The 12277-nt window shown below is 43.2% G+C and overlaps 1 protein-coding gene across 6 annotated transcripts in view; it reads right to left on the bottom strand.

Annotated features, from left to right (window-relative positions):
- KCNT2 (potassium sodium-activated channel subfamily T member 2) overlaps nucleotides 1–12277 on the bottom strand; it is a 366405-nt gene that overhangs the window by 184224 nt on the left and 169904 nt on the right. For all 6 annotated transcript variants that reach the window (XR_008307289.1, XM_053250672.1, XM_053250674.1 and 3 more), the window contains exon 5: nucleotides 1698–1754. Coding sequence is in view for 5 of the 6 variants with exons in the window: in XM_053250672.1 (XP_053106647.1) it covers nucleotides 1698–1754 (57 nt within the window). In the remaining variant the exon portion in view is untranslated. The remainder of the gene's footprint in view (nucleotides 1–1697; nucleotides 1755–12277) is intronic.

The following is a 12277-nucleotide window of genomic DNA, read 5'->3' as shown; positions in this document are numbered from 1 at the left end:
TGGGGATAGGAAACAAAAGCAGACAAGGAGCTCTAAATCATAGTTTGCCTGTTCTATGTCTGGAAGTTCAAATCATGGTTTGGATTCCTAACTATAGCACAGAGCATGGTTTTACATGATGTCTGAACTCACTCATTAACAATCACCTGTTTTAAAGCATGCTGGATCACCACATCCAGTACTTCTGGGGGTGGAATCCAAAGGATCATTCATCAACAGGGGGCTAGGTTTAGATCCCCACTCCCTCCAAATGTGATCAGTTGTTCTCAAGCATGACTATCTTGCTTGGAGCCACACACAGCTCCCAACACAGTCTCACCCCGGAACTACTAGATGAAGATATCCAGCACCTTGAATGGGACATAAAACACTCTGCTTTCAGACTACTCTGCCTAGCAGTTTTCTATCTTGAATTATTTTGTCACATAAGTAAGGCTTATGCAGGGGAAATTCCCAAGGGAATACATTTCAGAATATTTTTCTACACCAGTCATATTTTCTAGTCAGGGCAATAACTATACACCTATTATTTATCATCATCATCATCATCATCATCATCATCATCATCTACATTTTATATCCCGCCCTTCCTCCAAGGAGCCCAGAGCGGTGTACTACATACTTAAGTTTATCCTCACAACAACCCTGTGAAGTAGGTTAGGCTGAGAGAGAAGTGACTGGCCCAGAATCACCCGGCAAGTATTATGGCTGAATGGTGATTTGAACTCTGGTCTCCCCAGTCCTAGTCCAGCACTCTAACCACTACACCACGCTGGCTCCAAAATTACCCAATTTGGAGAAGCACAGCTCATGTTTACACCAATAGATTTATTCTTTAGGATGTATATACAGGTGAAACTCGGAAAATTAGAATATCGTGCAAAAGTCCATTAATTTCAGTAATGCAAATTAAAAGGTGAAACTGATATACGAGACAGACGCATTACATGCAAAGCGAGATAAGTCAAGCCTTAATTTGTTATAATTGTGATGATCATGGCGTACAGCTCATGAAAACCCCAAATCCACAATCTCAGAAAATTAGAATATTACATGGAACCAAGAAGACAAGGATTGAAGAATAGAACAATATAGGACCTCTGAAAAGTATAAGCATGCATATGTATTCAGTACTTGGTTTGGGCCCCTTTTGCAGCAATTACTGCCTCAATGCGGCGTGGCATGGATGCTATCAGCCTGTGGCACTGATGAGGTATTATGGAAGACCAGGATGCTTCATTAGCGGCCTTCAGCAATTCTGCATTGTTTGGTCTCATGTCTCTCATCCTTCTCTTGGCAATGCCCCATAGATTCTCCATGGGGTCAGGTCAGGCGAGTTTGCTGGCCAATCAAGCACAGTACACTGTATACTTTTCAGAGGTCCGATATTGTTCTATTCTACAATCCTTGTCTTCTTGGTTCCATGTAATATTCTAATTTTCTGAGATTGTGGATTTGGGGTTTTCATGAGCTGTACACCATGATCATCACAATTATAACAAATTAAGGCTTGACTTATCTCGCTTTGCATGTAATACGTCTGTCTCATATATCAGTTTCACCTTTTAATTTGCATTACTGAAATTAATGGACTTTTGCACGATATTCTAATTTTCCGAGTTTCACCTGTACTGTATGATATTGTCACTTAACTCCAGACGTATTACTGCTATATAAACAAAGCTTTAAAAACTTACCAATCTATCTCCGCAGGAGTGTAGTTTTGACCGGAACAAGCCCGGATTAATTCCTTGCTACCAGACATCCACGGTGCCAAATGTAAAATCCATTTTCATTCAGAGAATAGTGTAACAGCACAACAAAATATTATGAAAGATAAAAAAGCAAGAAAAGGTCATTAGCTTGTTTTGACAACAGTCATTAAATGGTTGCAAATTACATAGAACAATTTAATAGTGTCTCAGGAAGGGAAGTAGTTAAAATAAGGGACTGGGAGGCTTCAGGACCTCCGCCTAGTGTTTTCATCTTCTCCATGATTACCAAAACAAATTATGTAAAACTACTAACAATTCATCCCAAATATGGCAGAATAATGTATACAAAGTAAGGAATTATTTTTTTAAAAGTTTAGTTTGCACAATATATACAGGTTACAGTATCCAGTCCTCTGATGTGACAAATTTGGATTGGCTAGGTGCAGAGGTTTAGGGGGGTTCTTTAAAAACCAAATCCACTCCAACTGTGCCTTCTTTCCCTTAATGTCACAACATACACATTAATATGGCCAGAGAAGGTTGCTTGCATTATTTTGAACTAAATTGTATTTCATTCAAATTAAAAGTTTAGGATTCGGCAGACTTCTACATTCGCATGACAATTTTGGATTTTTAAAAAAATGATAGTAATTCACTCTCAAAAATTCAAAAATATATTTTTATGAAGATCAACAACCCTCAAGTGATCATTTGATGAATTTCAGTTTATATCATACTAGGTGAGGCCTATTGTTAACTGGGCTAAGTCACTGTGCATAGATTACACTGCTAGGAAGGTTCAGTAAATGAAATCCAGGAGGCCCGGTAATACTGCAGGGGTAACATTTGCACAAACTGTGATACTGGAGTGCTTGACCTAATGGCCAAAATGGGGTTAGGTTTGTTAGCTAAACAATCCACTCTTGCAATGAGAGTGGATGAAGCAATCTGTGTGGGGGTGAGTAGCGGTTTCAACTTTAAACCTCCCAGTGCGTCAGCTAAGAAGCACAGGGAAGTATAAAGTTTAAATAGCCACTCTTTGTGCTTTTCAGCTGATGCACAGGGAAGCTTAAAGCACCAGTGCATGAAGCAAGACTAGATGGAGCAGCCTGTGCCGCTTCTTTAAATCTCCCCATGTGCCAGCTGAGAAGCTAGGAGAGTGGCTATTTAAACTGTATATCAATTGAGTCGGGGGGGTAGAAAATGGAGAATAACCAAAACTATCCCCACGGTAACTAAATTTCATCCGTGAATTGATGAAACCACTGTCGGAGGACCACCTGTATATGTCATAGACTTTTTATTATTATTAATGTGCCTACAAGAGGGAAGTAAAAGAACAGTTTGAAATGTGTAGGATTTCAACTTCAAACCTTATTCATTTTACTGAATAATTACCATATATGGTAAATTCAGATTGTAGTAAAATTGAACATGAGAAAGATCTGCTTTTCTTGGACATAATGTTGTTTTAGAGTTATTGATTTGATTATTGAGTGTTAAAAATCTGTTGAGAATAACAGTTAAAATATTATGATTATATTCGGAATTTATTCTAACAAACCAACAAACCTTTCCCTGAGTATATTCTGGTGTACAAGTAGTAAATTCATCTAATTTAAGTTGAAGGATTGTGCATGCAAAATTGTATATCTGTTGTTAATTGGAAAGTCAGCAGAACTACAGCAGCATTGCCAGACAGAGTTCTCAGGCCCTGAATTAACCCTGCCCAGTCATTGGACCCTCCCTGGATAGGATGGATATAAAACAGGGCTGCACAACTTTGCCCTTCCAACTGTTTTTGAACTGCAAGTCCCATCATCCCCAGCCATAATGGCCAATAGTCAGGGATGATGGAAGTTGTAGTCCAACATCTGCAGGAGGGCCAAAATTGTGTGGCCCTTATATAAAGGCTTCCTGTCTGGACTAAGGCTTGGCTCCAAGGATTCCTTGGTCCTGCCGTGTTTGCTGATCCTGATTCTTGGCTTGTCTTTTGCTCCTTCTTCCTGTTTATTTGCTTGGTGTAGACCCTGGGCTCCAACTGTGGCTTGTGGCTCACCTCCTGATCCTAGTTTGTCTGCTTGGCTTTGACACTTACTCCCTTACTCCTGGCTTGCCTCCTAACCCCTGTTTCTGGCCTGTTTCCTGGTCTTCTGCTGGGCCCTCCTGGTCCTGACACATCTTCAAATAGGTTCTCATGACCCAGTGCTGATAGGAAGTGAGCATTAGGTTTGGGAGGGTGCATACTAAGAGGCTAAACAACTCTCCTCATCATGCTATATTTCACCACCACTGCCACCAGCTACATTTCAGGTTCAGGGCTGGCGGCCAGCTCCAATACCAAGCCCTTTAGTACTATATCACAAAGTAGGGAAGGAAAGTGGGAAAGATTCACTCTGTGAATCCAAACATCACTGCAATGCTCCTATTCCAGGATAGCTAAAACCCATTCCTGCCAGGGGACTGTGGATATATTGCAACACTTTGTTGGGAGAACACTTGCTACTAGAATTAGTAACACTAATTCTAAACACATCTATCATCAAGTCTCACAGAATTCAATGAGTTTAATCAACCAGTTTAAATAATTTGTTGCCCCCAGTATTTGAGAGTTACTGATTGAAAACCACATGCTAGACACTATGAATCTACATCATAATTCATGAGAAAGATTGTTCTTATGATTGACTATCGTATGACGGGCCTGAAACTGATAGTAACTTACAGTTATTTCTAAACAATTGTCCTGATCATATTAATGTATTTCCCCCCCTTGGTCATTGTGCTCAGGAACAGTGGTGACTCAAGTCCGCCATGCATCTGAGGCAGGGCACTAAATAACACTCCACTTGGATGCATCCTCCTACCCCTCTCCTCCACTTTAAAAAGTGAGGAGGGTATTGAGCTTCTTCACTGGTGCCCCAATAACCTGCTGCCTGAGGTTCCCACATAACTTTGCCTAATGGAAGGGTCACACCTGCTCAGGAATATCATGCAGTATTAGCAATGCCCCTCCCAAATTATGCAATTATTAGTAAAAGCTATCCCATGCTTGTGGAAAAAGCAGCCCAGCAATGGCCGGGGACTTGTGTAGTTGATCCACTTCAAGAATGGCCCTGAGAGTGCAAAAGTCACTACCTTGTGGCTTTTCCTTGACTACTTCATGGGGAAAGTAGTTTTGGAGGGCTTCTATGTGACAGAATTGCTGCATGGTCCATCAAAAACAGTTGGGCAAGAAGGAACATGATGAGGGGGGTCCCCTTACCCAAGAGCATGATAACTACGTTATTAGAACTGAACCTAAAATTCTGTCTTGGCTTTGGGCTTGGGCAAGAAGATGTTGCAGACTTTACATGTGAGTGGAATAGCCACATTTACATCAACGCAAATGTCGTGGCAGACATCAGTTAATACATTTCCATAAATAACATTGTCCTTCCCTTCAAGAAGGCTGTGTTAGTAAATTAATCACCACGCAGGTGTCTTAATGTCATCGGGTTCAAAAGCACCAAGTCAAAGCTTATAACATTAATAAGGGTCTCATTAAAGTCAGTAATTCATTTTATAAAGCTTCTTTAACTGCTAGGAACATCTTGTACAATAAACGCTTTCATGAACATGCAGCAAAATTATTTGCTTCTTCCTTTCAAGGAGGAAGAATAAGAACATCTTGTAGGTGGAGGCCAATTTTAATAATGACTGTATAGTGTTCTTACTAAAAACTAAAGATATAGTCCAGAGCAAGGGGACATGTAAAATTCTTCCAATGATTATTTCAAATAAAAATGCTATATGTGGCAGAGATTTAAACTGGTTTTCAGTCACCAATTGTGGGAGTACCAATCTATCCAGTATATATGAAAGTCATGTTCCATGTCAGATTCCTGCTAATTGAGCAAAGAGACACCTTTTTAAGTGGTGATGCTCCTATATTTAGCAGGGGGAGAGCAATTGGCCCTATCCAGCCTCAGCACAGTGTCTGTTGCTGGTATTGGCCTTATGTTTCTTTATAGATTGTGTGCCCTTTGGGGACAGGGAACCATCTTATTTATTTTTCTATGTAAACCACTTTTTGAAACTTTGGTAGGAGCAGTATATACATATTCGTAGCAGTACTAGATTAGCAGTGCTAGTTACAACACAATTATAACATCTCAACAACACAACACATACCAAAACACACACAGCAGTGACAAGACAAAAACAAGCACAGAAGAGATAAATATAGATCTTGAGCCGACAAACCGAAAAGAGAGGAAAGCCAATCTAGTACCCACATATTACTGCCTTCAAGTTGACAAAAGAATGAGATCACAGATAGATCTAGGCAAGCCTCTCTAGGAAGGAAGTGCACAAGGATCGTTCCACTAGGGATGAGTCCGAACCGGTTCGGAGGCCATTGTAAAGGCCTCCGAACTGTCCGGACCGGTCCGTCCCCTGGCCGGTTCGATTCGGGTGGAGGGGGTAGCTTTAAGGGTGGGGAGGGTTTACTTACCCCTCCCGCCACTTTGCCCCCTCCAGCACCCGTGTTTCCTGTAGAAATTGGGGTGGCAGGATACCTCCCCGCCGCCCCTTCTGCCTCCTCCTCAATGCCGCCCGCCTCCAGGACGGGGTGTGTGCGCGCGGCTTCCCTTTGAAAAGATCCAGTTCCTGCTGAGGGACTCACGGTTTAGTCATGCTGCCAATGGTATTAAATCGGAACAGAAGCCAGCACAGCACCGAACCGGCCTCTACTCCGGCACCTCTCCCATTCTGAGCTGCCGCCGCCCTGGACAGCCCGCCCAGCAGCCACTGAAAAGAGCTCAGTCAGGGAAGACGCGCCGTCGCCGACACGCCAACGCGCCCAGGCAACCCTCACTTCTGGCTTCCATGCGACTTCCCCCCCACATACAGAGTGGCAGGATGCAGCCACTCTGTATGTGGGGGGGAAGTCGCATGGAAGCCGGAAGTGAGGGTTGCCTGGGTGCGTTGGCGACGGCACGTCCTCCCTGACTGAGCTCTTTTCAGTGGCTGCTGGGTGGGCCGTCCAGGGCGGCGGCAGCTCAGAATGGGAGAGGCGCCGGAGCGGAGGCCGGCCCGGTGCTGTGCCGGCTTCTGTTCTGATTTAATACCATTGGCAGCATTACTAAACCGTGAGTCCCTCAGCAGAAACTGGATCTTTTCAAAGGGAAGCCGGGCGCGCGCGCCCACCCCGTCCTGGAGGCGGGCGGCATTGAGGAGGAGGCAGAAGGGGCGGCGGGGAGGTATCCCGCCACCCCAATTTCTACAGGAAATACGGGCGCTGGAGGGGGCAAAGCGGTGGGAGGGGTAAGTAAACCCTCCCCGCCCTTAAAGGGAGACCCCCCTTCGGTGCCGGTCCGGACCGCTCCGGACCATGCACATCCCTACATTCCACAGTTGAAGAGGCCCTGTACCTTGTACTCATCCACCCCAAATTGGCAGAGGAATGCAGAGCAAAACTTCAGATCCTAAAGTTCATTTTACAAATTTTCCTTGCAAAACAGTCCGACTATCCACCATCTCAATACTGGATCTATATTACCTTCACTGTATATTTTCCCCTGCTAACTGAGCAAAGAGGCACCTTTTAAAAGTGGTGATGGCTGGCGCTGCTTTCGCAGAGCAGCCAGGAGCGGCTCTTCTGCTGCTTTCGCAGCGCCAGCCTTTTAACTCCTGAAGGGGCTGTGCGGCCCCTTCAGGATCTACTTAGGCTGGCGCTGCGTTCGCAGCACAGCCAGGAGTAGCTCTTCCCTGTCTTAGCAGGGAAGAGCTGCTCCTGGCTGGCGTGGTTTAATATAGCTCCCAAAGGGGCTGCGCGGCCCCCGCTCAGGAGTTAAACTAGCACCCCCACATCTGTCAGATGCGGGGGGCGTGTCAAGGCCGTGAGACACGGCCCCTGATTGGGCACAGCCCGGGTTCTTTGAACCTGTTGGCCCAATTGTGCCTCTGCCCCTGACTGGCCCTATCTATCCCCAGCACAACATTCCTCCAGTGGCTGTTGCTGGTGTCTATCTTATGTCTCTTTTTTAGATTGTGAGCCCTTTGGGGACAGAAAGCCACTTCATTTATTTATATTGATGTAAACTACTTTGGGAACTTTTGTTGAAAAGTGGTATATAAATATTCATCATATTTGTATGTTTCATGCATCTGATTAAGTAAGCTCTTGCCAATGAAAGCTCATGCAGAACACATTTATTAGATTTTAAAGGTGGCACAAGATTGCTTGCTTTGCTGCAAGACACTAACACACAGCTGCTCTTCCAGAACTTAAAATTTTGATGAAGAGGCAACTTCTCTGGAAGATCTAATAATAATATAGTCTGCTAAGGTTATTAGAATGTGCTGGTTTTCCACCCCTCTCTCTCTCTCTCTCTCTCTCTCTCTCTCTCTTTCTCTCTCTGGTCCTCCTCCCTCAGAAAATCCCCATAACTTAAAATGAAGTGAAGAATCCCACCTATGTATTATGATCCATAATAGATGCATAAGAGGGAAACCAAACTGAAAGCAGATTCATACAAAAATTGCCACAACAGAATCATTAAGTCATCAAATGTTATTCCCCACCTTGCCATATTAATTTATGTTTGTATTTATATCTGTGATAGAATCATTGTGCAAACAAAAAATCCTCTGCAATTTATTTATTTATTAAAATTTTCTTATATACCGCTTCCTCCAAAGACTCTAGGCGGTGGACAACAATACCAACAATTAAAGAATAAAATAACATAAAATAAAGGGCAAAAGCTGGTGAAATGGGTAGTTCTTAAGAAGGGCCTTAAAAGCAGCTAGGAAGGGGGCTGGACGAATCGGGGCGGGGGAGAGTGTTCCAAAGAAGAGAGGCGGCCACATAGAAGGCCCTCCTACAGGCCCAGGCACCACGCACTACACCAGGGCCCGGAACACTAAGGAGGGCCAGCTGAGAAGACCTCACAGGATGGGATACGATCGGCCAATAGAGGCGATCCCCGAGATTTTTTTTTTCTGGCTCACATGCCACACAGCCATAGGAGGACAGAGCAAGAGCTCCATCCTTGTAGGCATCTAACAGTGTGTGAGGCAGCTGCAACATGCTGGAAAAGGGAATTCCCCATCCTGCAAATGCCCTTCACATGGCCAGGAAGGATGTTCATCTTGTTCCGTTGTCCTAAGGATGCATGGCATGTTAGCCTCTGGTCACTGTTGAATTGTACTCTTTAAATCCAGGTCTCTTTTCTCAAGCCCTGAATGATCTGCAGTGATGCTCACAAAAAATTATTCCCATCTGAAATTCCAGTGTTTGCGGAGGGATGGGGCTGCTAATTATTCAGTGTTGGTTTGGGGGCAGTGCCAAAGAGTTAGTCAGCCAGCATTCCTGTTCTTCTTCATGACTTCCAGACTTTGTTGAAACCACTACAGATATGCTTTTTAAGTTCCTGTCTTCCTCAGCTTCCACTTTGAAGATATCACTGTGCACAAGCACATGTGCAAAAAGCAATGGATCAACATTCCTTTTTGCAATTGTTATGACAGAGGATGTGGCAGAACCAACTCAGAATAACAGGCAAACAGAACTGGAACATTACTCATACCTACTAATTTGCAGAATTCTCCCTGTTACTGTGTCCAAGTTAGTGCTGCTCCCCGCCAATAAAAGGGATTTAATAAGAGAACATCAGCTTTAAAACTGTGTTTTCAGTATAATTAAATTATATAGAGCTCATGTTGTATCCCAGCTACTTAAATTAACAGCTCTAACAGTCTCTGTAGACATGTACCTAGGGAATGCAATCCATTTTGAAAACATATATAGGGCATCGTTATTTAAAAAATTACCTTTTCCATCAAAATAATTTGCCTGTTTTTTGAAACAACTTCTGCATAATGAAATAGACAATTGGCCTCCATATTGTTCCATAGGAATTACAAGAACAGAAGACAGAGGACAGCAACCATGAGATGCTGGTGAAAACTTACTTAACTGAGTTATGTGGAACCCCAGGAAAAAATGTCGCCATGCCTATCTAAACTCTAAATGTCTTAGTTTTGACCAAACTAGAAACTCCTGATTCACCTCAAGGTCTTGCTTTATGCAAAACTCAGTAGCAACTTAGGGACGTATGAACTTCTGACACATTCTGGTATTTAGAAAAACTTTTTTTTGTTTGTTTCTTCAACATTCTTTTTGAAAGCCTAGCATGACTGATGTATGAGCCTTCACCAAAAAACAAAAACAAAAACCACACACAAAACCACCACAGTATACCAGAAACTAACAATGTCTAAAACCTTGTATTCAATGTTATCACAAAATACAGAATACTAATAATCAATCAATAATATAGCAATCCATACATTCAACGAAGTACGGTATATTAAGCACTGTATAGTATATTAAAGCTGTATAGTAGCTAGCTTTCACTGTGGAAAATAAGCAAGACAACAAGCTACAATGTGATATTTTCCTCTGCATCAAAACTGCCCTGCCCATCATAATATCAAGGCTCTCTTGTTACTATGACCTTTGTTACCATGATTCATTATTCACTATGACCTACAAACAAAAACTCTAAATTTTTACAGAATGTTGCTCAAGGCAGTAGCCACTAACCACATAAGTCATCTTCTGATTGCATGGACAGCTCAATGGAAACAGTGATTAAGAAGTGCAATTCTCTCCCAACCATTTCTATTCTCCGAAAGGGCATGCCTATTCTCTCTCTAACAGTCATCCCTCTCATTTATAACTCCTTTTTAACTTGGGAACATAGAGTCTCCCCAGCCTCAGTCCTTGTTCAGCTTCTTCCAGATTTCATCTGCAAATAGTTTTCTCTTTCATTAAAAAATCAGCAGAGATTCTGAGACATACAGCCAAAACAATTGTGTGGTGCATTACTGGAGAGAGGCAGTGGAAGTCCAAGACAAAGTGTAGCTAATATCAGTACCAATACCAAACTTAAACTAAGGGTTTTACAGATAATTTTTTAAGACAAGAGCCCCATTAAGACATTATGCAAGGGAGTCTGTACTCCGGTACAGCCTCCACAAATGTGCCAGAAGTCCAACCCAGAGTGTTAATCACTTACTTTCCCTGAGCCAGCCCTCTTCATCTGTTCAGATGAAGGCTGTAAGTGTGAGGGACCTGTCAGGAAAAGTAAGTGAATGATGCTCTGGGAAATTCTTCTGGCACATTAGTGGAGGCTATACCTGAGTACAGCTTCCCTTCCATGACATCTGAATGGGGCTTAAGACTCACAATGCAAGCCAATGTGATACTAGGAAAGGGGTTGGGAAGGACAGAAAGGAAAACCTGAATCTGAAAATCAATCATTTAGGATAATGTTAATAACCCCTGGCAGCAGAAAGCAGAAAGAGCTATAGGTGGACTGGGATTGTTAGAAGGACAGAAGAAGACAGTGGCCCAGTGGCCATTTCCAGTGGGCCCACACTTCTGCAGGTGTCTTAAGGAAGCATCACCAGTCTTGCACAAGGGTTCAAATGTGCAAACAGTTAAAACTTGCACACCTACACTTTGGGAGTGAAACGTACTTTGGAAATAATGTAAGTTGTGCTCCCAATGTGTGGGAGGACAAATTTAAGTATTTGCATACTTGAGCTCTTCTGCAAGACTGTTGACACCTCCTTAGACACCCACAGCACAGCGAGCCAATCAGAAACACCCATGTACCCCTTCTGCAAGATGTGGGCCAGTATCCAGAAACTATTTCTTAACAATACAGGCATTCTAGAGCCACACCATCATGTACTACTGAGCTTTGGCCAGCCTAATTCAGAGATTCCAAGCATTGTATGAATTAAATCTACATGTTCCAGCAAATGCATTTCTAATCCACCACTGATAGTAAACAGATGAAAGACCAAGCAATGGTTTGGCATGATATGGATGGCATGCTCAACTTTTCTCCTTTTGTTTCAGGTTTTTGATAAACCAGTTTGCTGTTTTGACTGAACTGGACAAACTATGGTTTGTGGAAACCAGAGTTTGCCCAGTTTGGACAAAAACAGCACCCTATGGATTGCCAAGAGCCTGGGACTAAGAGACAAAATCTCAACATACAAGGGGAGGAAAGAGTGCTCAGACTTATTCACACAGCTAAACTATGGTATGCCACTGCACCTCAACAAGCCAACAGTAAAATATTATTCAGCTTACTAAATGGCCTCAGCCCAATTCAAACTTTCAAAGATTCACCACTTAACCACGTACAGTGGCACAAACAGTTCAGAAGTCCTGCCCTGGCCCATCAATTCCTGATGCTCTCCACTGCTCATGCTTGGATTGGGGTGTGTGTGTGTGTGTGTGTGTGTGTGTGTGTGCATGTGTGTGTGTGTGAATAGAGAAATGCCCACCATCATGGATAGGGTGCTTCCCCATTCACACAAACACTGCTCTAAGTGTGAGCAGCGGGGAGCAACTGTCATTGATGGGTCTGGGGCAAGTCCTCTGGCCCATTTGTGCCACTCTGCACGGTTACAGTGGCACATTTTTGAAGGTCTGAATAAGGCTCTTGGCTTCCCCAAATGCGAATGAGGTGCCAGCCATCTCTCTCGACAATACT

Source organism: Hemicordylus capensis, chromosome 4 (assembly GCF_027244095.1).
Source record: "Hemicordylus capensis ecotype Gifberg chromosome 4, rHemCap1.1.pri, whole genome shotgun sequence".
NCBI lineage: Eukaryota > Metazoa > Chordata > Lepidosauria > Squamata > Cordylidae > Hemicordylus > Hemicordylus capensis.
The sequence above is the reverse complement of the archived record's forward strand: the minus strand, read 5'-3'. Positions and strand labels throughout refer to the sequence as shown.